Source organism: Acanthochromis polyacanthus, chromosome 15, assembly GCF_021347895.1.
Source record: "Acanthochromis polyacanthus isolate Apoly-LR-REF ecotype Palm Island chromosome 15, KAUST_Apoly_ChrSc, whole genome shotgun sequence".
Lineage (NCBI taxonomy): Eukaryota > Metazoa > Chordata > Actinopteri > Pomacentridae > Acanthochromis > Acanthochromis polyacanthus.
Genome location: NC_067127.1, coordinates 38090171 through 38117775, shown reverse-complemented (window position 1 = coordinate 38117775; position 27605 = coordinate 38090171). Strand labels below are relative to the sequence as shown.

Here is a 27605-nt window from a genome sequence, read left to right as displayed (position 1 = left end):
CCCAACAGCCTGTACACCTGCTTTAGAGTGTTGGACAGAAAGTTTGTACCCTGATCTGTTAAGATCTCAAAAGGAAATCCTACTCTAGAGAAGAGCTGAAGAAGAGCGTAGGCTATCTGCTTAGCTGTAATATCCCTTAAGGGGAATGCCTCAGGGTAGCGAGTAGCATAGTCACAAATAGTGAGAATAAACCGGTTCCCTGACTGTGACCTTTCTAGAGGCCCCACTATATCCATGGCTATCCTACTGAAAGGAACATCAATAATGGGAAGTGGCTGAAGTGGATATTTAGGGACATTCTTATTAGCAAAGAGCTGACAAACAGGACATGACTGACAAAAGTTCTTTACTGCGGACTGGAGACCAGACCAAAAAAATTTACTGGCAATCCGGTCAAAAGTCTTTTTGGAGCCCAGATGACCCGCCCATGGAATGCTATGACCCAGCTTTAGCACCTGCTCACGTAACTGGGTGGGGACCACTAGCCTCTCTGCTTGTGATTTCCCAGACTGGTGGTACAGCAACCCCTCCCTCAGGACGTAACCCTCCCTAGGGGCCGCCTCACCAGCCTCCTGCTTTGCCTGGCCGAAGGCCTCCTGCAATGACTCATCCTGACTCTGGAGCTGTAGAAAATTTAGAGGCATGTCAATATCAGAGTCCCCTGGATTTGGAATACATTTCATTAGCATTTTGCAGTACCTTCCATTTTTTCCCGTCTTTTCTGGCGTCTACTTTTTCGAGGTTTAAAGGAGCCCATCTGAGGGACATTAGATCCAAAAATGGTAGGTAACTCAATGGATTTGGATCAACAGGGGGAGAACTTTGGATTTCCTGGGGATTAACATCTCCCCTTTGTATGTCTAAACCAGCCTTTGACTGCCCTTTGCTTTGGGATCTGGTCACCACACAGACAGGTTTAACAGACTGGACTAGCTCGGACAATACAGGAATATCCTGGCCTAAAATCACCTGATGAGCGAGATTTTTCACCACCCCAACTGTTAGCAAATATGTTTGACCTGCCACTTCAACATACACTATAGCAGTGGGGTAAGTGCGATGATCCCCGTGGACACAGGAAATATCCAAGCCTGGTCCAACAAAATGGCCCTGACTTTTCAAAATGGCGGGATTGACTAGCGTTTGCACACTCCCAGTGTCAAGTAAAGCCAATGCTGGCTCCCCATTAACTTTAACCTCCGTTAACTGCTGTTTGCCATTTCCCCGAACCTCCTCCCTTCCCGGTCGAGGCACAGTACAAAAATAGGCAGATTTAGCTTTCCTGGCAGGGCAATCAGGTTTTTTGTGTCCTTCCTGACCACAGAAGAAACATACGAGACCCTTACCAGAGGGCTTAACTTTACCCAAGTCAACATTTTCCTCTCTAGGCCTACTCGCCCCACCTGCCTGATCCGGACCAACCCCCTTGCCAAAACCCACAGACCTACCCTGTAATGTACTGCCTTTGGAGTATGGGTCGAACCGGAATGTCTTCGGTCCTCGTCTGGCTGACAGGAAGTTCTCCACAAACTCCGCAGCTTCACGTCCCGAGGTTGGGTTACGCTCCTTAACCCAAACTCTCAGCTCTGGTGACAGCGAACGGTAGAACTGCTCCAAGATGAGGATTTCACCCACTTGCTTCTTCGTCTTCTTCTCTGGCTGCATCCATTTTTGGTATAAGTCTTTGAGGCGGTTGTAGAACTCCCGTGGAGTCTCCCCGGGCTGGAAGTCTGGCTCACGAAACCGCTGGCGATATACATCTTCATTAATTTCATATTTTGTCAAAATGGCTTCTTTCACACTTTTATAGTCACATGAATCTTCCAAAGCCATAGCAACATAGGCTGCACAGGCCTTACCAGTCAGATGTGGAATTAGCCTCACTGCCCAGTCCATCTCTGGCCATTGATAAGCGGTGGCCAGACGTTCGAAGGTGGTAAGATATTGCTCAATGTCGTCACCATCCTCCAACCTGGGAATAGCCGACTGTGCCCAGCCTCTACCAGTGTGTTCCTGTGCCACTGGTACCGATTCGGCCTGTTGCTGTGGTGGGGATGGGGGGGTGCTTGTACCTCAACCCTGGGGCTCGATCTTTCACCCAGGCGGCGGACCTGCGCCTGCATCTGCTTCCATCATTCCTCTTGCTCCTGCGTCTCCCGGTTCCATCGATTGCTCAGGTCGGTTTGGGACTGCAGGCATTTCTGTAGCATACACATGATGGAGGACAGATCCGCGGCACCTGGAGGCTCTTCTTTGGACTGGGACTCCACATGTTCTCCTCCTGCGGCTCCCTCCTCCAAAAACTTTTCCTCGTTCTTCTTCTTAGGTGGCATGACTGATGTGATGTGCGTACTCAGTTTGGCAGCACCAATCCCACTTCTGACACCACAATGTAAGATTCAGGTGGTAAAAGAGGCTCTTACTTGCCCGGGATGGCTATTGCAGCTGAGATGGTGGAAAAGAATAAGGTGAAACTTGCAGAAGATGCAGATCTTCATGTTTATTCACCAGCACATCACGAAGCAGTCCGACAGCATTTCCCCAGCACACAGAACAGGCCCACCTCAAAATCCCCTCACACCCAATATATAGGTGAGCTTAAACCACTATGCCCCATTGACAGGTAGAATTCAAGGAGCAGTGCAGCAGAATTACTTACAATATATTACAATTTATATACAAAATATGCCTATTTATTATTAACAAAACACATTACAGTTTCCAAACTCATATGTACACTAAAAACTACCCCTTTAAGTTACATTAATTACCCACTACAATACATTTTCCCCAGCCCAACCTCCCCTCCCATGAGGCCACTTGGCTCAGTCCAATCAGGGGAGATGAACAGCACCTGGACTGCACTCACATGGGCACGCCTCCATGGAGTAACCCAGCCAATCACACCTGATCAGTGAGGGAAGATTTACAATCCCTCACAATATCCATAAAAAGTCTGGTTTGAAGTTTGCCACAAGCCACCTGGGAGACACACCAAACATGTGGAAGAAGGTGCTCTGGTCAGATGAAACCAAAATCCAACTTTTTGGCCACAATGCAAAACCATATGTTTGGCGTAAAAGCAACACAGGTCATCACCCTGAACACACCATCCCCACTGTCAAACATGGTGGTGGCAGCCTCATGGTTTGGGCCTGCTTTTCTTCAGCAGGGACAGGGAAGATGGTTAAAATTGATGGGAAGATGAATGGAGCCAAATACAGGAGCATTCTGGAAGAAAACCTGTTGGAGTCTGCAAAAGACCTGAGACTGGGACGGAGATTTATCTTCCAACAGGACAATGATCCAAAACATAAAGCCAAATCTACAATGGAATGGTTCACAAATAAACGTATCCAGGTGTTAGAATGGCCAAGTCAAAGTCCAGACCTGAATCCAATCCAGAATCTGTGGGCAGAGCTGAAGACTGCTGTTCACAAACGCTCTCCATCCAACCTCACTGAGCTCCAGCTGTTTTGCAAGGAAGAATGGGCAAGAATTTCAGTCTCTGGATGTGCAAAACTGATAGAGACATACCCCAAGTGACTTTCAGCTGTAATTGCAGCAAAAGGTGGCGCTACAAAGTATTAATGCAAGGGGGCCAATAATATTGCACGCCCCACTTTTCAGTTTTTTATTTGTTAAAAAAGTTTAAAATATCCAATAAATTTCGTTCCACTTCACGATTGTGTCCCACTTGTTGTTGATTCTTGACAAAAAATTAAAATTTTATATCTTTATGTTTGAAGCCTGAAATGTGGTGAAAGGTTGAAAAGTTCAAGGGGGCCGAATACTTTCACAAGGCACTGTATCTGCAGCTGAAACGTGCTGCCCATAATAGATGCCACAAATTTACCAGGGGGCGCTATGGAGCCATTGTGGCTCACACCTCTGGATTTCACCTAAAATATCATATTTTTTGCCTGTCCTGGTGTGTGTTCAAATATTCACATGTTTTCAAGTATTTATAGACTGCCAAATCTGAGTTTCAAAAAATGGAAAAGAATTCACCAACGGGTTACAATAGGAACCCTAAAAACAAGACTCAGACCCTAACAAGACTTAGGCCCTAAAAAAACATCCATTAAAAGAGTAGAAAGCCCGTCTGGTTCATCCAGTGGAAGAAAATTAACGAAATCAGGACATTTTCACTTTAACAGAAAAAACACAAAGAGCTCATCATTCCTGAAGCTCTCTTTAGACTCTGGTTCTCCCCAGTCCTCCGGTTCTCCTCAGACCTCCGGTTCTCCACAGACCTCCGGTTCTCCTCAGATCTCCAGTTCTCCTCAGGGGTCCAGGTCCTCGGCTTCGGCAGCAGTTAAGTCTACAGCTTGGTGGATGTCATACTCGTGCAGTCGATGGAAACAGAGAAGACAAAAGTTAACAGGTGAGTCCAGGAGGATTCTGTCTGTCCACACAACAGACTGGTCTGTTCATGTCTTCATGACCTGGTTCATGTTCAGGTGTTCAGCTGGAGACCAGGTACAGCGGTCTGACTGAGGAGGACGAAGGTGATGAAGACAAGAGAGATGAAACTGACACCTCAAACAAGAAGCAGAAACTCAATAAACAACTCTTGGATCACTTCAGACACCTGGCTGCAACTGACCAAGACACTGACCAGGTAACACTGACCAGGGACCTCATTTATAAAGCTTGCGTACGCACAAAACAGGTCAAGAAAGTTACGTACGCCACTTTCTACACAAAGGTTGTGATTTCTAAAAACAAACTTGTCGTGAGAATGTGCGCACCGGTGCTCCAACTTTGATGCTTGCTTAAGCACATTTTGGAGACAGAGGGAACGGAAGTGCTGGAGGGTGAAGTGGTGAATTGAAACCAGATTGATCTCAAACCTTTATTGTCATCACATATTAGACTTGTAGAGCCGGATAATCATAAACCCTCATTGTTGTAGATGTTCATATAGTGCGCCATTCGGCCTACGACTGTATTTGCAGAACTATGTTCATATATCAAACTTCCATCTTCAAATGATATAGAGCGGTGAGTGGCACTGATTGATTACTGATTTGGAAAAGGCCTGTGACAATCAGTCCAATCGCTGATCAAGCGGATAAATAGCGGGTCACAGCCGTGTGTAATGTGGCACAATGGATGCACTGGCATTGCTGGAAGTCACATAAATGGTAGATAAGAATGGAGAGAGATTTCAGGGATCACAGGGATTTGCCCATGACAATGACTGGCTAACAAGCTGATTCAGATTCCCTAGAGCAGTGCTCTTGGATCTATGTGCTGAACTGGGCCGTCTTAGACCGACCCACCCGCCCAAACCACGCCATCCCGGTACAGACACAGGAGCTGACGACTCGGGGGTTTCTGGCTCCTTCCAGCGTTAAGTGGCCGACAGGTCTGTGTTTTATATGAAGAATATATGAGGTTACATTTGTTGTCTAAATCCTGTCTGGGTCTGATATACAGTTAAATGATGTCCTTTAGGTCTGGGATATCACAACCATCCCTTAGCGCAATAATGCCAGCTGTGTCAACACATGACTCATTCATCCTGACACACAGCAGTGTGGGGAAAAGACTGCAGGTGATTTTGCGTAAAATGCCGTGGATCAGCAGCTTATTTATATGCAGATACATTCATGAGTTACTTTGCATTGACCAGTCAATACATCAGGTTTCCTTACACTGTGGGTGAACAGGCCAACATTAAACGGCAATTTGTAGCGATGTCCGGTTTCCCAAATGTAATCGGCGTAACTGACTGCACTCATGTTGCTGTAAGGGCTCCGAGTGAAGATGAATTTGTCTACGTGAACCAAAAAAATGTACATTCAATTTTCCTCTTTTCCTTTCGGCTTTTCCCTTGAGGGGTCGCCACAGCTAATCAATTGCCTCCATCTAACCCTGTCTGCTGCATCCTCTTCTCTCACACCAACTACCTTCATGTCCTCTTTAACCACATCCATAAACCTCCTCTTTGGTCTTCCTCTAGGCCTCCTGCCTGGCAGTGGGAAACTCAGCATCCTTCTACCAATATATTCACTCTCTCTCCTCTGGACATGTCTGAACCATCTCAGTCTGGCCTCTCTGACTTTATCTCCAAAGCCTCTAACATGTGCTGTCCCTCTGATGTACTCATTCCTGATCCTATCCATCCTGGTCACTCCCAAAGAGAACCTCAGCATCTTCAGTTCTGCTACCTCCAGCTCTGCCTCCTGTCTTTTCCTCAGGGACACTGTCTCCAGACCAAACAACATGGCTGGTCTCACCACAGTTTTGTAAACCTTTCCTTTCATTTTAGCTGAAACTCTTCTATCACACATCACACCTGACACTTTTCTCCAGCCGTTCCAGCCTGCCTGTACACGCTTCTTCACCTCTTTTCCACACTCTCCATTGCTCTGGACTGTTGACCCTAAGTACTTAAAATCCTCCACCTTCTTGATCTCTTCTCCCTGTAACCTCACTCTTCCACTTGGGTCCCTCTCATTCACACACAGATACTCCGTCTTGCTGCGGCTAACCTTCATTCCTCTCCTTTCCAGGGCAAACCTCCACGCCTCTAGCTTCTCCTCCACCTGTTCCCTGCTCTCACTACAGATCACAATGTCATCTGCAAACATCATAGTCCATGGAGACTCCTGTCTAACCTCGTCTGTCATCCTGTCCATCACCATAGCAAACAAGAAGGGGCTCAGAGCTGATCCCTGATGTACTCCCACCTCCACCTTGAACTCCTCTGTTACTCCTACAGCACACCTCACCACTGTCTTACAGTCCTCATACATGTCCTGCACCATTCTAACATACTTCTCTGCCACTCCAGACTTCCTCATACAAAACCACAGTTCCTCTCTGGGCACCCTGTCAGAAGCTTTCTCCAGATCTACAAAGACACAATGCAGCTCCTTCTGACCTTCTCTGTACTTCTCTATCAACATCCTCAAAGCAAATATTGCATCTGTTGTACTCTTTCTTGGCATGAAACCATACTGCTGCTCACAGATGTTCACCTCTGCCATTCGTCTAGCTTCAACTACTCTTTCCCATAGCTTCATCGTGTGGCTCATCAGCTTTATTCCTCTGTAGTTGCCACAACTCTGCACATCTCCCTTGTTCTTAAAGATGGGCACCAGCACACTTTCCTCCATTCCTCGGGCATCTTCTCACGATCTAAGATCCTGTTGAACAACCCAGTCAGAAACTCTACTGCTACCTCTCTCAGACACTTCCGTACCTCCACAGGTATATCATCAGGACCAAGTGCCTTTCCACTCTTCATCCTCTTCAATGCCCTCCTCACTTCATCCTTACTAATCTTTGCTACTTCCTGGTCCACAACAGTCACCTCTTCTACTCTTCGGTCTCTCTCAATTTCCTCATTCATCAACTCTTCAAAGTACTCTTTCCATCTTCCCATCACACTATTGGCACCTGTCAACACACTTCCATCCTTATCCTTTATCACCCTAACCTGCTGCACGTCCTTCCCATCTCTGTCTCTCTGCCTTGCCAACCTGTACAGATCAGTCTCTCCCTCCTTACTGTCCAACCGAGCATACAAGTCATCGTATGCCTCTTGTTTGGCCTTTGCCACCTCTACTTTCACCTTACGCTGCATCTCCCTGTACTCCTGTCTACTCTCTTCAGTCCTCTCAGTGTCCCACTTCTTCTTAGCTAACCTCTTTCTCTGGATCCACTCCTGTACCTCCTCATTCCACCACCAAGTCTCTTCTGCTTCTCCTCCAGCTCACATCCTACCTGTGGAGCATGCCCACTAACAACATTGAACATCACACCTTTGATTTCTAGCTTCATGCTCATCACTCGATCTGACACTCTTTTTACCTCCAGGACATTCCTAACAAACTCCTCCTTCAAGATAACTCCTACTCCATTTCTCTTCCTATCTACACCATGATAGAACAACTTGAACCCTGCTCCTAAACTTCTAGCTTTACTACCTTTCCACCTGGTCTCCTGGACACACAGTATGTCCACCTTCCTCCTCTGCATCATGTCAACCAGCTCTCTACCTTTTCCTGTCATAGTTCCAACATTCAAAGTCCCTACTCTCAGTCCTCGACTCTTGGTGTTCCTCTTCTCTCTCTTCCTACGAACACACCTTCCTCCCCTCCTTCTTCGACCAACAGTCATCCATTTTCCACCGGCACCCTGTAGGTCGACAGCACCGATGGAGGTCGTTGTTAACCCGGGCCTCGACTGATCCGGTATGGAAGTCATACATTTGATTCGCATGATTGATTTGGCCAAAGTTTTACGTCGGATGCCCTTCCTGACACAACCCTCTGTATTCAATCAATGTACAAATTATTTGTACATCGGACATGATCATAACAAATTTAGTGGCAGGGTGGTCTGGGTCAACACATGACTCATTCATCCTGACACACAGTAGTGTGGGGGAAAGACTGCAGGTGGCGTTGCGTAAAATGTCGTGGATCAACAGCTTATTTATATACAGATACATTCATGAGTTACTTTACATTGACCATTCATGGTAAAATGTGGGTGTGTTGTGGGCGGGATGAGAGGTGGATCCACCTGCGCAATCATCCAGCTGGAGTGTGATTTATAAAGGGGAAATTGCATGCAGCTGTGTACGCACAATTTTATACATCAGAATTTTTTTGGCGTACGTCTATTTTAGATTTTCGGTGAAGTCAAACTTTTAGTATGGATGACCAGGTAACTCTGACCAGGTAACTCTGACCAAGTAACTCTGACCAGGTACCACTGACCAGGTAACTCTGACCAGGTACCTGACCAGGTAACACTGACCAGGTAACACTGACCAGGAAACACTGACCAAGTAACACTGACCAGGTAACACTGACCACGTAACTGAACAGGTAACTCTGACCAGGTAACACTGACCAGGTAACACTGACCAGGTAACACTGACCACGTAACTGAACAGGTAACTCTGACCAGGTACCACTGACCAGGTAACTCTGACCAGGTAACTCTGACCAGGTACCTCTGACCAGGTAACTCTGACCAGGAAACACTGACCAGGTAACACTGACCAGGTAACACTGACCACGTAACTGAACAGGTAACTCTGACCAGGTAACTCTGACCAGGTACCTCTGACCAGGTAACTCTGACCAGGTAACTCTGACCAGGTAACTCTGACCAGGAAACACTGACCAGGTAACACTGACCAGGTAACTCTGACCAGGTAACTCTGACCACGTAACTGAACAGGTAACACTGACCAGGTAACACTGACCAGGTAACTCTGACCACGTAACTGAACAGGTAACTCTGACCAGGTACCACTGACCAGGTAACTCTGACCAGGTAACTCTGACCAGGTACCTCTGACCAGGTAACTCTGACCAGGAAACACTGACCAGGTAACACTGACCAGGTAACACTGACCACGTAACTGAACAGGTAACTCTGACCAGGTAACTCTGACCAGGTACCTCTGACCAGGTAACTCTGACCAGGTAACTCTGACCAGGAAACACTGACCAGGAAACACTGACCAGGTAACACTGACCAGGTAACACTGACCACGTAACTGAACAGGTAACTCTGACCAGGTAACTCTGACCAGGTACCTCTGACCAGGTAACTCTGACCAGGTAACTCTGACCAGGTAACTCTGACCAGGAAACACTGACCAGGTAACACTGACCAGGTAACTCTGACCAGGTAACTCTGACCAGGTACCTGACCAGGAAACACTGACCAAGTAACACTGACCAGGTAACACTGACCACGTAACTGAACAGGTAACTCTGACCAGGTACCTCTGACCAGGTAACTCTGACCAGGTAACTCTGACCAGGAAACACTAACCAGGTAACACTGACCAGGTAACACTGACCACGTAACTGAACAGGTAACTCTGACCAGGTAACTCTGACCAGGTACCTCTGACCAGGTAACACTGACCAGGTAACTCTGACCAGGAAACACTGACCAGGTAACACTGACCAGGTAACTCTGACCAGGTAACACTGACCAGGTAACTCTGACCATGTACTGTGTGGTAATTGTGTCTTCAGGTGGACCTTCAGTTCCTCGATGAGGTCATCTCAGATGGTGCCAATCCAAACAGTTCAGACAGATTTGGACAAACAGTCCTGCATGAGGTCAGCAGCAATTATCAGTCAGAGAGCAGAACACAGACTGTTCCTTTAAAAAGCCTTTAGCAGCAGTAACCAATCAGAGAGCAGAACAGACTGTTCCTTTAAAGAGCCTTAAGCAGCAGTAACCAATCAAAGAGCAGAACACAGACTGTTCCTTTAAAAAGCCTTTAGCAGCAATAACCAATCAGAGAGCAGAACACAGACTGTTTCTTTAAAAAACCTTTAGCAGCAGTAACCAATCAGAGAGCAGAACACAGACTGTTCCTTTAAAGAGCCTTTAGCAGCAATAACCAATCAGAGAGCAGAACACAGACTGTTCCTTTAAAAAGCCTTTAGCAGCAATAACCAATCAGAGAGCAGAACACAGACTGTTTCTTTAAAAAGCCTTTAGCAGCAGTAACCAATCAGAGAGCAGAACAGACTGTTCCTTTAAAGAGCCTTAAGCAGCAGTAACCAATCAGACAGCAGAACACAGACTGTTCCTTTAAAGAGCCTTTAGCAGCAGTAACCAATCAGAGAGCAGAACACAGACTGTTCCTTTAAAAAGCCTTTAGCAGCAGTAACCAATCAGAGAGCAGAACACAGACTGTTCCTTTAAAGAGCCTTTAGCAGCAGTAACCAATCAGAGAGCAGAACACAGACTGTTCCTTTAAAAAGCCTTTAGCAGCAATAACCAATCAGAGAGCAGAACACAGACTGTTCCTTTAAAAAGCCTTTAGCAGCAGTAACCAATCAGAGAGCAGAACACAGACTGTTCCTTTAAAAAGCCTTTAGCAGCAGTAACCAATCAGAGAGCAGAACACAGACTGTTCCTTTAAAAAGCCTTTAGCAGCAGTAACCAATCAGAGAGCAGAACACAGACTGTTCCTTTAAAGAGCCTTTAGCAGCAGTAACCAATCAAAGAGCAGAACACAGACTGTTCCTTTAAAAAGCCTTTAGCAGCAGTAACCAATCAGAGAGCAGAACACAGACTGTTCCTTTAAAAAGCCTTTAGCAGCAGTAACCAATCAGAGAGCAGAACACAGACTGTTCCTTTAAAGAGCCTTTAGCAGCAGTAACCAATCAAAGAGCAGAACACAGACTGTTCCTTTAAAAAGCCTTTAGCAGCAATAACCAATCAGAGAGCAGAACACAGACTGTTCCTTTAAAAAGCCTTTAGCAGCAGTAACCAATCAGAGAGCAGAACACAGACTGTTCCTTTAAAGAGCCTTTAGCAGCAGTAACCAATCAAAGAGCAGAACACAGACTGTTCCTTTAAAAAGCCTTTAGCAGCAGTAACCAATCAGAGAGCAGAACACAGACTGTTCCTTTAAAAAGCCTTTAGCAGCAGTAACCAATCAGAGAGCAGAACACAGACTGTTCCTTTAAAGAGCCTTTAGCAGCAGTAACCAATCAGAGAGCAGAACACAGACTGTTCCTTTAAAAAGCCTTTAGCAACAATAACCAATCAGAGAGCAGGATTGTAACCCATGATTTTCAGTCCAGCTGTTCACCTGTCTTGTTACCTGTGCAGTCAGTGATGCAGCAGGTGTGTTCAGATCTCCAGGGCGTGGAACGTGGATGTGATGCGGTTCTTCTTGGACCGCGGTTCCGACCTCCATCGCCCGGATCAGTTTGGAGTCACAGCACTGCACGTGGCGGCGGCGCTGGACTACCAGGACATGGTTCAGTTCCTGCTGGACCACAAAGGTGAGTGTTGTCAGTGCCGGAGGGCCATGATGACTTCAGGTAGTCTGATGTTTGTGTGTGTGTGTGTCGCCGTCAGCTGACCTGGAGGCTCGGACTCACCTGGACCAGCAGACGCCGCTTCACTACGCTGCCAAGAACGATGCCGTTGGAGCCATCAGGCTGCTGCTGCGGGCTGGAGCCATCATCGGGTCCACCGACTACAAACTGAGGACGCCGCTGCAGCTCGCAGCCAACCTCGGTGCAGTGATTTCACCTCTGACTTCACCACTGACATCACCTTTGACATCACCTTTGACTCCTTGTGTTGTCAGGGCGCAGTGATGCAGCTCGCTATGACCGTTGTAACATTTAATGCCTAGAGTGCACTATCCAGAACTAAGACTGCGGATATCCACAACTCCATTCTGACTAGGCGTTAATGAATTTTGGATATCCGGAATTTTCATTAAAGATATCCATAACGTAATTTTGACTATCCGAAAGGACAGATAGAGATATCTAAATCTCAGTTTCGCCTTGTCGAAACTGAATTACGGATATCTCTAATGACGTAACTGAAACGTCATGAAACGCGTCACATATCCTAAATGAAAATTACAGATATCCGTAATTCAGTTTCCACTAGGCGAAATGTAAGTTAAAGATATCTTAAACGTCACTATGACTCGTCGGAATGACGTTGCTCTATTTTAGGCAGGGGCGGATTGAACGTTATTTCATTCGGTCGTTTGGGTCGGTGCGCTGGTATTTATTAAATAATTTTACTTACGGGGTACCTGGTAGCTCCATGTATAGCTCATCGGGTTAAGCAGGCGCTCCATGTGCAGCGGCTCAGGTGCGATTCTTAACTGCGGCCCTTTTCTGCATGTCTTGCCCCTACTCTTCTCCCTTTTACCTGTCACTCTTCACTGCCACCATCACAATAAAAAGGCAAAAATAATAATAATAATTTTGTTTATTTATCCATATGCGGCCGAATGGGATGAGCGTCCAACCATCATCAGCCCTGTACAGGCACACAGGCACACATGGTCACACCACAACAACGCTCATCCCATGGGGAGATTGCAGTGTTAGGTAAAGGTAAAAATGAAAACAACACATGATACATAGATCAATCAAACCTGTCCATCAGGTTGATACTTTATTGATCTCCAAGAGAAATTGGCATTAACAGTAGCTCAAAAAGGGGAGAGATAAGTATGGTAAAGAGGCATGTAAGTTTTAAACTACATGAAGATATAGAGTACAATAAAAAGCAAAATAGAAATACAAAATTTACATTTCCTATACATTTAAGATGTGCATAGTGACAGTGTGCACCATACAGTGGTGCAAAGGGCGGTTCGTACACAATTAAAAGACATTTATATAGATGTGAATGTAACCCACACAGTAAACCAGCAACTCATAGAACGCATGTTGCTGTCCCTTTAAGACGCTAGACGCAGCACCAAGGCAACAGCAGAAACAGAAACCTGAGGGAGAGAGCAGAGAGCAGAGATCGGGAACTTTGATTGCTATTTATTGAATTAATTATAGCCAGAAAAATGAAATGAATTTAGCCGCGCTTTTGCTACCTTGCTAGTTCGGTGGTATGTAGCCTATGCTGGCAACACTTACTCCGAAGGAGTTGGGGCTGACGGCGAAATAGCCGTCTCGTCGCATCCACAATATTATCCGTTTCTCTTGCTGCCAGTTCCTGTCGAGCACGGGTAGTTGTACTGAAAAGTCTGTCAAAAAGGGAAACGTTGTCCAGCCGGGAGGCCATGGCCACGACAGACAAAAAAAAAGGCGTCAATAAAAGGCGTCAAAAGTTCAAATCAGGCATTTCACCGCTTTCCGCCTGAAAGTGGGAGGACTAATAGCACGACATTACAGATATCTGCAACGTCATTTCGTCTAGTCAAAACTGTCATTCAAGATATCTTTAATTACATTTCGCCTAGGCAGAATTGTAATTACAGATATCTCCAGTTTTAGATATCTCTATCAAAATCCATTAAAGATATCTCTAACATAATTTTAGATATCTACAATCAAGTTTTGCCTATCCGCAATTCCCATTTGAGATATCTACAACGTCATTTTGACTAGTCATTACTTTAATTTAAGATATCTACAACGAATTCCGCCTAGTCAAAACTGAGTTATGGATATCCATAAAGAAACATGTAGATATCTGTAATTGAGGAGGGGTTGGAGATATCTCGAATTGGAATTTTGACTATCCGTAATTCAGTTGCAGATATCCGTAACTCATATTGTGGATATCTGCAACTGAATTATGGATAGGCGCAATGACGTAACCCATACACATGAATGGCAAAAGTGACATCATTTCTCCTAGGAAGAATGTATTTGTGGATATCTGAAATGATTATTACGGATAGGAGAAATAGAGTTGTTGATATCTCTAACGTTCTCTTCGACTAGGAAGAACTGAATTACAGATATCTGTAGCGAATATCCAGTCTGGGCATTAAATGTTAAAACGACTTGCCATAAGCTCGCCTGCTGTTGGAGCTCACAGCCAACCTCGGTGCAGTGATGTCACCTCTAACTTCATCTCTGACTTCACCTCTGACTTCACCTTTGACTCCTTGTGTTCCCAGGGCGCAGTGATGCAGCTCGCCTGTTGCTGGAGCTCGGGGCGGATGCAGGGGTGAAGGATGCTGACGGACAGCTCTGTATAACTGCTCTGATTGGTCAGATGACTTCAGTGGTAATGTTGTCCCGCCTGCTGACAGAAAACAGGGCTCTGATTGTTCCAGAAAACTGCTGTGGTGACATGTGACTGTTGTGTTCAGGCTCAGCTGGCGCTCAGTCAGTTCCAGGTGAAAGACAGAATCACCAGACAGCAGTACTTCTACCTGAACCTGCTGGAACCAGAGCCACCAGCAGAACACTCTGAGGAGCACCTGCAAGGTACTATTATCGATACTAGTGGTACTACTGTAGTACTACTATCATAGTTGATGGTGTTTTCCTGATTGTTGTACCTGATTCTGTCTGTGTTTTGTAGAAGCTGTGGTCAATGAGCCCACGTCTCCAGTGAGTTTTAGTAATAAAATTTAAAATTTATAGTTTACAGTTTATAGTTTACAGTTTGTAGTTTAGTTTACAGATTACAGTTTACAGTTTGTAGTTTACGGTTTATTATTTAGATTATAGTTTATATTTTAGTTTGTAGTTTATAGCTTCCAGTTTGTAGTTTACAGTTTGTAGTTTATAGCTTCCAGTTTGTAGTTTATTATTTAGATTATAGCTTACAGTTTATAGTTTACAGTTTATAGCAAGGGCGTAGGTTTGCATAGGGACGGTAGGGACATAACACTACCAACTTTTCAAGAGGGTCAAATTGTCCCCACCAACTTTTAAGCAACCTTATTTGCATTATATAATGAGTTCAGTTATATCGGTAATTGTGATGTCAGGAATGGTGGAAGTAGAACCCAGGCGCAGATACCAACAGGCAGGCAACAGGAGTAAGTGGTGAATATTTGGTTTATTTAACTAAAATCCAAAGTTCAGTAGCAGATCTACACACAAGGGAAACGTACTCACTACAATGATAATCTCCTCCAAAAGGGAGGGAAACAGCTTTGGCAAGTCCAAAAACTCTGAGTTTTTTAAAGGAGTCGAGTCCACAAAAGAAAAACCACTTATGTCCAAAAACAGCTGAATCCAAGGGGGACAAATCCTCAAACGTCCAAAGTTGGGGAAAACGGAAGGAGTGAGGGGAAAGCCATGTCCTGGAAGGTCTGAACTGTGATGCTCCCACACACACTGAGGGGAGCAGAGGACTTTTAAACAGAAAGGGGAAGGCAGGTGAATCGTGTTGGCTGATTACTCCACAGCTGAGTCTCATGCTGCAATTGTCTGTCCTTCAGCAGGTAATCAGCTGAGAGAGAGGGAGACAGGGACAAACACCAGGCAGGAGCTGAAACAGCATCCTGACAGGGGCAGAAACAAAAAACCAGTCAGGAGCCGGATGGCTTCCTGACATGTGATTGTCTTCCCACATGTTGTAAGGATAGAATTGACCCTACCATTATTAAGTGAATTATTTTCATTATATTCAGACCAGGTTCAGACTTGCATTTACCCCTTTTCACTTGCTGAATGTGCCCCCCCGCCACACACACACACACACACACACACACACACACACACACACACACACACACACAGCCCCGACAGAAATACACAAGAAATAAACATGCCGCCTTCTCCGCCCCCTTCGAAGAGGAGGGATATTAGAAGTTTTTTTCGGCCAGCAGCAGCAGCAGACGACACTGTAAGTAATGTAAAAAGACGTCAATGTTGTGGACGTGGGGAACACACCACTATTGTTGCTACTGACAGTCCGACCTGCATCAGAGTTAGCATAACATTAAACTGTGTGAACTTGCTAACCTGCAAAACTCGAGTAGGAAGCTGCTTAGAGAAAATTGTCCTCCTGCATGTGTTTTCTACTGTTAACGTTAATTAAACTGTGAGAAATGTAGTGAACTCTGCTGGAAAATATAGAACCAGAAAAACGTGAGCAAGAAGCTGCTTAGAGAGAGAGAGGTCCCAGTCTGTGTTTCACAGGAAGTGTTGACAGTCAAAAAAAAACACATGCTGCTGCTTTTCTTCTTGTAAACGGCCTGGTTTAGAAGGAAAGAAGGCTAGAGCATGTTGTGACTTTACACTTTTGAAACCAAATACCTATTAGTGCATTTATTTATTAATTAAAATGTATTTAATTGTTTTCTACATTATTTATTTAAAAATATTTTTATTTGCAGCCTATGCAGACATTTCTTCAGATAATCTACATTAATCATGATCGAGGTAAAAAGTTCAATTAATCCCGATTTAGATTTTTTCCATAATTGCTCAACCCACTGATGCACTTTAGAGAAGAAAATAAGGGAGAAGATGAAAGAGAGACCAATTAGCTTATCAATTAATTAGGTTCATATTCGTGAGAAATGTAGCCCTGACCCCCGTTCACCCAATCTGTTTGGTCTTATTAATGACCCGTCCCCAGCAAAAAGTGTACATGCAGGTTATGCTGTTATATCGTCCCTACCAATGTTCAATTCAATTCAATTCAATTTTATTTATATAGCGTCAATTACAGTCAACTCGTCTCAAGACGCTTTACAGAACCCAAATGCCTGACCCCCAGAGCAGCCCAAAGGAGACAGTGGCAGGAAACACCCTTTTAACAGGGAAGAAACCTCGAGCAGAACCCGGCTCTATATAGGGGGGACCCATCTGCCTGCTGGGCCGGGCGGGTTGAGAAGGACAGAGGAGGGCAAAGGGGGAGGGATGGGAGAAGAGGGAGGGGTGGGAAAGCAAGGAAAACAACAACACACATTTGGATACATGTATGACAGGATATGTGACACAGACAAAGTATAAGCTAACATTGAAAACTGACTCATAGTTTACTCTGATGATGTACGGCTCTGACATTAAACATACTCCATATATAGCTAGCAGTAAAATTCAAACAGTATGTAAGTTAGCATAACAGTATAGTGAAGGCGATGCAGAGCTGACTGGTGGAAAAAGGCAGTTGGAAGCAGAGGGCTGGAGGAAGGTCAGCAGCAGCATCCCACAGTGGACATGATGGAGACTGGACCAGCTGGTGGAACATCGACCACAGATCTGAAGCATCCAGCTCTGGGACCAGGGACACTCGGAGAATAGCACAGGGGAAACAGAGTGAATGTACTGCAATAACGGTATACATATTAAATGTAAAGGTAGATAGAGAAGGGCTCAGTGCGTCAAGAAAGTCCCCCAGCAGCCTATAGGCCTATAGCAGCATGACTAGAGGCAGAACGAAGGGACGTCCAAGAGGGAGTCAGCTGTGCAATGAAGACACAAGCCGAACCCCTGTGGGTCACCCAGTCAGCCCCAACTATAAGATTTGTCAAAAAGGAACGTTTTAAGCCTGGTCTTAAAAATAGAGAGGGTGTCTGCCTCCCGAACCCAAACTGGGAGCAGGTTCCACAGGAGAGGCGCCTGATAACTGAAGGCTCTGCCTCCCATTCTACTTTTAGAAATTCTAGGAACAACAAGTAAGCCTGCAGTTTGAGAGCGAAGAGTTCTACTAGGATAATAAGGTACTATCAGATCTTTAAGATATGATGGAGATTGGTTATTAAGAGCTTATATGTCAGAAGAAGGATTTTAAATTCTATTCTGGATTTAACAGGAAGCCAGTGAAGAGAAGCAAGTACAGGGGAAATATGATCTCTTTGCTCACTCCTGTCAGTACTCTCGCAGCAGCGTTTTGGATCAACTGTAGATGTTTGAGAGAACTATTTGGACAACCCGATAATAAGGAATTGCAATAGTCAAGCCTGGAAGTAACAAAAGCATGAACTAATTTTTCTGCATCACTCTGAGACAGAATGTTCCTGATTTTTTACAATATTACGCAGGTGAAAAAAGGAAGTCCTACAGACTTGCTTTATGTGTGAGTTAAAGGACATGTCCTGGTCAAAATAACTCCAGATTCCTCACAGTAGTACTGGAGGCCAATGTGATGCCATCCAGAGTAACTATTTGCTTTGAAAGCGAGTTTCTAAGATGTTTGGGGCCAAATACAATGACTTCAGTTTTGTCTGAATTTAGCAGTAGGAAGTTAAAAGTCATCCAGGTTTAATGTCCTTAAGACAATCTTGCAGTCTAGCTAACTGATCAGTTTCATCTGGCTTCATAGATAAATACAATTGTGTGTCATCAGCATAACAATGGAAGTTAATACAATGCTTCCTAATAATATTGCCTAAGGAAGCATGTATAATGTGAAAAGTATTGGTCCTACGACAGAACCTGAGGAACTCCATGATTAACTTTAGTATGCTCAGAAGAGTTATTGTTGACATGCACAAACTGGAACCTATCTGATAAGTAGGATTTAAACCAGTCCAGTGCTGTCCCTTTAATGCCAATTGAATATTCTAGACGCTGTAATAAAATTTTGTGGTCGATTGTGTCAACGCTGCACTAAGATCTAACAAAACAAGTATAGAGACTAGTCCATTATCTGATGCTATGAGAAGGTCATTAGTAACTTTCACTAGAGCTGTTTCTGTGCTATGATGCACTCTGAAGCCTGACTGAAACATTTCAAACAATTATTCCTTTGTAAGTGTTCACATAATTGATTTGCAACTGTTCTTTCCAGAATTTTAGAGAGAAATGGTAGGTTGGATATCGGTCTATAGTTAGCTAACACATCTGGATCTAAAGTGGGCTTTTTAAGCAAAGGTTTGATGACAGCAACCTTAAAAGCCTGTGGTACATAGCCTGTTACTAAAGAGAGATTAATCAGATCTAACATTGAAGAATTAATTAAAGGTAAAATCTCCTTGAAGAGTCTAGTTGGGATAGGATCTAAAAGACATGTTGATGGTTTGGATGTAGAAAACTGTTGAAAATGAGTTCAGAGAGACATATAGGAGTGAAGAATTCTAAAGATTCATCAGGTCTAACAGCCAATTCAAAAGCATCTGTGACATTTGTAGGAAGCGGCCAGATTAATTTTATCTCTAATCATTAACTATTTATGTGTAAAGAAGCTCATTGAAGTTGTTACTGGTTAAAGCTAAAGGAATACAAAGGTTCAACAGAGCTCTGACTCTTTGTCAGCCTGGCTACAGTGCTAAAGAGAAACCCTAGGGTTGTTCTTTGTTCTCCTCTAGTAAAGATGAATAATAAGTTGTCCTGGCATTACGAAGAGCTTTTTATAGATTACTAGACTATTTTCCAAGCCACATACACTTCCTCTGAATTAGTGGAATACCACTTTTCTTTCCAGCTTTAAAGTCCGCAGATGGAATTATACCAAGGAGCAAGTCTTCTCTGAGATAGAGACTTTCTTTTTTACAGGTGCAACACTATCAAGAGTTGTACGCAGTGAGGCTGAAGCATTATTAAGATAATAATCCACTTCTGTGGGGGTAAAATAATAATATTGCCTTCTGATTTATCAGTAATGTTGCTGAAGTAAACAGTGAGGGTATTATTTCCTTAAATTTAGATACTGAATTGTCAGACAAACACCTACTGTAATGATATTTGTTCTCAGCTGCTAAACAATCCTTTACTTTAATTGAAATGTTATAAAATTGGTCAGAAAGAAGAGGGTTCTGGGGAAATACTGTTAACTCTTCAATTTCTAAGCCATAAGTCAGGACAAGGTCAAGAGTGTGATTAAAACTATGAGTTGGTTTATTTACATGTTGAGAAAACCCAATTGAGCTCTAATAATGAATTAAAAGCTGTTGTAAGGCTGTCGCTGTCTACGTCAACATGAATGTTAAAAGTCACCCACAATAATAACTTTGTCTGAACTGAGCACTAATTCAGATAAAAAGTCTGAGAATTGAGATAAAAACTCAGAATAAGGAGCAGGAGGACGATATATAACAACAAATAAAACTGGTTTCTGAGCTTTCAAATCTGGATGAGAGAGACTAAGAGTGAGATTTTCCAATGAGCTGTAATCAGGTTTAGGCCTCTGGTTCAGTTTAAACTAGAATGGTAGATTGCTGCTACTCCTCCTCCTCGGCCTGTGATTCGAGGAATATGACAGTTAATATGACTAGGGGGAGTTGATTCGTTTAGGCTAACAAATTCTTCCTGCTGCAACCAGGTTTCAGTCAAACAGAACAAATCAATCTGATGATCAGTTATCAACTCATTTACTAGCAGAGATTTAGACAAGAGAGATCTAATATTTAACAGACCACATGTAATTGTCCTGTTTCTTTGCTCTGTTGAAATAGAGGTATTCATTTTTATTAAATTTTTGTGGTTACTATTTCTTTTGTATATTTTGATTTGTGTAATTTATTGAATTTTGGTGGTCGGGGACAGACACAGTCTCAATAAAGTTAACTGAATTAACTGAATTACTGGAGGGTGACAGCTGTGAGGAAACTGCAGAGAGGTGTGTAAGACTACAGCTCTGCATCCTGGTCTTAACTCTGGGTTGTCATGCTTTAGGAGTACTAATAAAATCAGCCATATTCCTAGAAATGAGAGCTGCACCAGCCAAAGTGGAATGGATGCCGTCTCTCCTAATCAGACCAGGTTTTCCCCAAAAAGAGCTCCAATTATCAATAAAGCCCACGTCGTTTGATGGACACCACATAGACAACCAGCGGCGAAACGACGACATGCGGCTAAAACATGTCATCGCTGGTCAGATCAGGCAAGGGTCCAGAGAAAACTACGGAGTCCGACATGGTTTTGGCGAAAGTACCACCGATGCCACGCCTAATTTTGGTGACCTCCGATTGGCGTAACCGGGTGTCGTTACCGCCGACGTGTATAACAATCTTACTATATTTACGATTATCTTTAGCCAGCAGTTTCAAATTGCTTCTATGTCGCCCGCTCTGGCCCTGGGAGCATTTATAACTATGGTCGCTGGTGTCGCTAGCTCACGTTTCTGACTATGAGCTGCCATATGATCAGAGTTGGTTTCTCAGCGGGTGTGTCGCTGAGCGGGGAAAAACGATTAGAAACATGAAGCGGTTTGTGGTGAGCCGGGACAGCAGGCTTGAGTTTAGGACTGTTTTTCCTACGAACTGTCACCCATCCACCCGGCTGTTCGGGCGCTGCTAAGGGACGGCTAACAGATGCTACACTAGCTAAGCTATTGCGGTCCGCACCGGCTAAGGGGGCCTGGCTAGCTGCTAGCGGGTTATTTTCCATGGTGCGGAGCCGCGATTCCAATTCGGAGAGCCTCGCCTCCAGACTACAAAAAGGCTGCACTTATTACACATATCGTTATCACTAAAGGAGGCAGAGGAATAACTAAACATGTGGCACACTGAGCTGGAGAGGAAGAGGCAGAAGCCATGCTAACAACACGACACAGCGCTGAAACAGGAAATGCAATACGCTCACCGTAATGTCAGACGTCGCCTGCAGGATCCGTGATCATGAATGTATAAACTGATGTTGAGACCAAACCTACGCCCTTGGTTTATAGTTTAAAGTTTATAGTTTACAGTTTATTATTTAGATTATAGTTATATTTTAGTTTATAGTTTACAGTTTACAGTTTATAGTTTACATTTAACAGTTTACAGTTTATAGGCTTACAGTTTATAGTTTACAGTTAACAGTTTATAGTTTACAGTAACAGTTTATAGCTTACAGTTTATAGTTTATAGTTTACAGTTTGTAGTTTACAGTTTACAGTTTATTATTTAGATTTATAGTTTAGATTTTAGTTTGTAGTTTATAGTTTACAGCTTACAGTTTATAGTTTACAGTTTATAGCTTACAGTTTATAGTTTACAGTTTACAGCTTACAGTTTATAGTTTACAGTTTATAGCTTACAGTTTATAGTTTACAGTTTACAGCTTACAGTTTATAGTTTACAGTTTATAGCTTACAGTTTATAGTTTACAGTTTACAGTTTATAGTTTACAGTTTATAGCTTACAGTTTATAGTTTACAGCTTACAGTTTATAGTTTACAGTTTATAGTTTACAGTTTATAGCTTACAGTTTATAGTTTACAGTTTACAGTTTACAGTTAACAGTTTATAGCTTACAGTTTATAGTTTACAGTTTGTAGTTTACAGTTTACAGTTTATTATTTAGATTATAGTTTAGATTTTAGTTTGTAGTTTATAGTTTACAGCTTACAGTTTATAGTTTACAGTTTACAGTTTATAGCTTACAGTTTATAGTTTATAGTTTATAGTTTGCAGTTTACAGTTTACAGCTTACAGTTTATAGTTTATAGCTTACAGTTTATAGTTTATAGCTTACAGTTTATAGCTTACAGTTTATAGTTTATAGCTTACAGTTTATAGCTTACAGTTTATAGTTTATAGTTTACATTTAACAGTTTACAGTTTATAGCTTACAGTTTATAGTTTACAGTTAACAGTTTATAGTTTACAGTTAACAGTTTACAGTTTATAGCTTACAGTTTATAGTTTACAGTTAACAGTTTATAGTTTACAGTTAACAGTTTATAGCTTACAGTTTATAGTTTATAGTTTACAGTTTGTAGTTTACAGTTTACAGTTTATTATTTAGATTATAGTTTAGATTTTAGTTTGTAGTTTATAGTTTACAGCTTACAGTTTATAGTTTACAGTTTATAGCTTACAGTTTATAGTTTACAGTTTACAGCTTACAGTTTATAGTTTACAGTTTATAGCTTACAGTTTATAGTTTACAGTTTACAGCTTACAGTTTATAGTTTACAGTTTATAGCTTACAGTTTATAGTTTACAGTTTACAGTTTATAGTTTACAGTTTATAGCTTACAGTTTATAGTTTACAGCTTACAGTTTATAGTTTACAGTTTATAGTTTACAGTTTATAGCTTACAGTTTATAGTTTACAGTTTACAGTTTACAGTTAACAGTTTATAGCTTACAGTTTATAGTTTACAGTTTGTAGTTTACAGTTTACAGTTTATTATTTAGATTATAGTTTAGATTTTAGTTTGTAGTTTATAGTTTACAGCTTACAGTTTATAGTTTACAGTTTACAGTTTATAGCTTACAGTTTATAGTTTATAGTTTGCAGTTTACAGTTTACAGCTTACAGTTTATAGTTTATAGCTTACAGTTTATAGTTTATAGCTTACAGTTTATAGCTTACAGTTTACAGTTTATAGTTTACAGTTTATAGCTTACAGTTAAGTTTATAGCTTACAGTTTATAGCTTACAGTTTACAGTTTATAGCTTACAGTTTATAGTTTACAGTTTTAGTTTACAGTTAACAGTTTATAGTTTACAGTTAACAGTTTATAGCTTACAGTTTATAGTTTATAGTTTACAGTTTGTAGTTTACAGTTTACAGTTTATTATTTAGATTATAGTTTAGATTTTAGTTTGTAGTTTATAGTTTACAGCTTACAGTTTATAGTTTACAGTTTATAGCTTACAGTTTATAGTTTACAGTTTGCAGCTTACAGTTTATAGTTTACAGTTTATAGCTTACAGTTTATAGTTTACAGTTTACAGCTTACAGTTTATAGTTTACAGTTTATAGCTTACAGTTTATAGTTTACAGTTTACAGTTTATAGTTTACAGTTTATAGCTTACAGTTTATAGTTTACAGCTTACAGTTTATAGTTTACAGTTTATAGTTTACAGTTTATAGCTTACAGTTTATAGTTTACAGTTTACAGTTTACAGTTAACAGTTTATAGCTTACAGTTTATAGTTTACAGTTTGTAGTTTACAGTTTACAGTTTATTATTTAGATTATAGTTTAGATTTTAGTTTGTAGTTTATAGTTTACAGCTTACAGTTTATAGTTTACAGTTTACAGTTTATAGCTTACAGTTTATAGTTTATAGTTTGCAGTTTACAGTTTACAGCTTACAGTTTATAGTTTATAGCTTACAGTTTATAGTTTATAGCTTACAGTTTATAGCTTACAGTTTACAGTTTATAGTTTACAGTTTATAGCTTACAGTTTATAGTTTATAGCTTACAGTTTATAGCTTACAGTTTATAGCTTACAGTTTACAGTTTATAGCTTACAGTTTATAGTTTACAGTTTATAGTTTACAGTTTAGTTTACAGTTTACAGTTTACAGCTTACAGTTTATAGTTTACAGTTTGTAGTTTACAGTTTACAGTTTATTATTTAGATTATAGTTTAGATTTTAGTTTGTAGTTTATAGTTTACAGCTTACAGTTTATAGTTTACAGTTTACAGTTTATAGCTTACAGTTTATAGTTTATAGTTTATAGTTTGCAGTTTACAGTTTACAGCTTACAGTTTATAGTTTATAGCTTACAGTTTATAGTTTATAGCTTACAGTTTATAGCTTACAGTTTATAGCTTACAGTTTATAGCTTACAGTTTACAGTTTATAGTTTACAGTTTATAGTTTACAGTTTATAGTTTACAGTTTTCAGAGCACAGTGAGCTTCTCCCACAGCTGCAGGTGGTGGTCCAGGAAGGGAAGCTTGACCTGATCATGAACCCTGTCTTCCTCAAACTGATCCAGGTCAAATGGAAACTCTACGGCAGGTAAATTCACTGATTGGTCAGATTTCTGTGGGATTTCAGGTGAAAGGTTGCTGCTGTACCTGTCTGTCTCTGCTTCTGTCTCCTGACAGATTAGGGGCGTGGCTTCTCCTTTTCTCAACTTTCTGTTCAACGTTTCCTGGACAACTGTGGCCATTTCTGTGTCCGTCCCGCCGAGACTCACCTCATCGCTATGTCCTCCCCCAGGTGATCCATCTGTCACACCTGTCTGTCTCAGGACTGGTCAGGACTTGTCTTTTCCATCCTCCTGTCTCACCTGTTTGTATCACCAGTCTGTTTTACCGGTCTGTCTCAGGACTGGTGGCGTGTTTCCTCGTCCTCCTGGCGCTCCTGCTGACTCTGGGGGAGGTGCTCAGGGAGCTGCTGGACATTTGGCGGTCGAGGAGGAAGCTCCGCCTTTGGCGACGGTGGGCAGAGTGTCGTCTCCATGACGACCTGCGCTGCTCACATCCCATGTGGCCTCAGGTAGGAAACGCGACACCTCTGACCACACCCACCTTCAGACTGGCATCTGGAAACTTACCTGACTGTAACTCACCTGGATGGGGCGCACTGATAACACCTGTCCATCACTTGTCCAACAGGCCGACTGGCTGGTCTTTGATTCTGATGAACAAACATCAGTACACACCTTGTGTGTGTGTGTGTGTGTGTGTGTTTTTGTAGGAGAGACGTTTCCTTTTGGATCAGAACAAACGGATTCACAGGAGTAGAGGAAGCTACAGTCGGGACCTGTGGTATGACAGGACATGACACAACGCGACATGTCACGACACAACATGATTTGACACGTCACGTCATGATACAACATGACATGACACATCACGACACGACAGGTCATATCCCGACATGCAACACGGTCTCACGGGGATTCGTGAAACTGTCACGTCAGTTTTTGTTTCGGTTTCGTGCGCACCAACACGATGTCGTCATGTTTTTCGTGCCGCTCACCACGAGCGAAACCCGCTGTGGTAATCACATCTGAAAGTGGTTTATACCGGCGGATACATGACGATTTAAGCTGTCCATCGGTGTTTGCGGCCGCCACCGCGGCAAACACGATGGACAGCTTAGATCGTCATGAATCCGCCGAATTTGCATAGGAATTTAAAGAATGTCCGGCGGCCGCCACCGCGGCCGCAAACACCGATGGACAGCTTAGATCGTCATGAATCCGCCGGTATAAACCACTTTCAGATGTGATTACCACAGCAGGTTTCGCTCGTGGTGAGCGGCACGAAAAACATGACGACATCGTGTTGGTGCGCACGAAACCGAAACAAAAACTGACGTGACAGTTTCACAAATCCCCGTGAGACCGGGCTGCGACATGACACATGATACAACATGATATGATACGATACAACACGACATCGCACATCACACTAACCTGCGTCTCTGCTTTCTGAGCCACCAGGAACGTCTGGGATTGGCTGGTTTACTGTCTGCTGACGACGTCCTTCAGCGTCCACATGGTGGACGTGTTGCGTCCATCCGACCATCTTCACACAGTCAGTCTGCGTCTGTTCTCCGTCACCGTCGTCTTTCTGTGGTTACGACTCATGAAGCACGTCAGAGCCTTCAGGTACACACAATTACTGTATCAAGTACACAGTTACTGCATCAAGTACACAGTTCACTACAGAAAATACTGTTTACTATGTAATGAAGTACATGCTGAGTTCAGGACTAAACTGGTTTGGTCCAGTTTCTGAGGATGGCTAGTCTGGTTACCATGGTAACCTGAGTGGTCAGCACTTGCTGGTCGCAGCTCCCAGTTGCATGTTGCTGGTTGCTGACCAGTTGCATGTTGCTGGCTGAATGTTGCTGGTTGCTGACCAGTTGCATGTTGCTGGCTGAATGTTGCTGGTTGCATGTTGCTGGCTGCATGTTGCTGGTTGCTGACCAGTTGCATGTTGTTGGCTGAATGTTGCTGGTTGCTGACCAGTTGCATGTTGTTGGTTGCATGTTGCTGGCTGCATGTTGCTGGTTGCTGACCAGTTGCATGTTGTTGGCTGAATGTTGCTGGTTGCTGACCAGTTGCATGTTGCTGGTTGCATGTTGCTGGTTGCCTGTTGCTGGCTGCATGTTGCTGGTTGCTGACCAGTTGCATGTTGTGGCTGCATGTTGCTGGTTGCATGTTGCTGGTTGCATGCTGCAGGCTGCATGTTGCTGGTTGCTGACCAGTTGCATGTTGTTGGCTGAATGTTGCTGGTTGCTGACCAGTTGCATGTTGCTGGTTGCATGTTGCCTGTTGCTGGCTGCATGTTGCTGGTTGCTGACCAGTTGCATGTTGTTGGCTGAATGTTGCTGGTTGCTGACCAGTTGCATGTTGTTGGTTGCATGTTGCTGGTTGCATGTTGCTGGTTGCTGACCAGTTGCATGTTGTTGGCTGAATGTTGCTGGTTGCTGACCAGTTGCATGTTGCTGGTTGCATGTTGCTGGTTGCCTGTTGCTGCTGCATGTTGCTGGTTGCTGACCAGTTGCATGTTGCTGGCTGAAGTTGCTGGTTGCTGACCAGTTGCATGTTGTTGCTGCAGGCTGATGGTCCATTCATCGTCATGTTGGGGAACATCACTGGCGACGTGATGCGTTTCCTGTTCCTCTACACTGAGATCTTCATCCCATACGCCTGCAGCTTCTGGATCATCTTTGGAGGTCAGAGATTTCCCTGTGAGGATCGTAATCAGTAATCAATGATCAATAATCAATGATCAATAATCACTAATCAGTAATCAAGCAATCAGTAATCAAT

The 27605-nt window shown here is 43.0% G+C and overlaps 1 protein-coding gene across 1 annotated transcript in view; it reads left to right on the top strand.

Annotated features, from left to right (window-relative positions):
* LOC110967306 (uncharacterized) overlaps nucleotides 1–27605 on the top strand; it is a 34174-nt gene that overhangs the window by 4960 nt on the left and 1609 nt on the right. Inside the window, exons 2-13 of the mRNA XM_051960171.1 lie at nucleotides 4219–4387; nucleotides 4464–4624; nucleotides 10023–10109; nucleotides 11645–11795; nucleotides 11872–12033; nucleotides 14411–14520; nucleotides 14606–14723; nucleotides 14821–14849; nucleotides 24741–24832; nucleotides 24922–25036; nucleotides 25146–25157; nucleotides 27391–27539. Coding sequence (XP_051816131.1) covers nucleotides 4219–4387; nucleotides 4464–4624; nucleotides 10023–10109; nucleotides 11645–11795; nucleotides 11872–12033; nucleotides 14411–14520; nucleotides 14606–14723; nucleotides 14821–14849; nucleotides 24741–24832; nucleotides 24922–25036; nucleotides 25146–25157; nucleotides 27391–27539 — 1355 coding nt within the window. The remainder of the gene's footprint in view (nucleotides 1–4218; nucleotides 4388–4463; nucleotides 4625–10022; nucleotides 10110–11644; nucleotides 11796–11871; nucleotides 12034–14410; nucleotides 14521–14605; nucleotides 14724–14820; nucleotides 14850–24740; nucleotides 24833–24921; nucleotides 25037–25145; nucleotides 25158–27390; nucleotides 27540–27605) is intronic.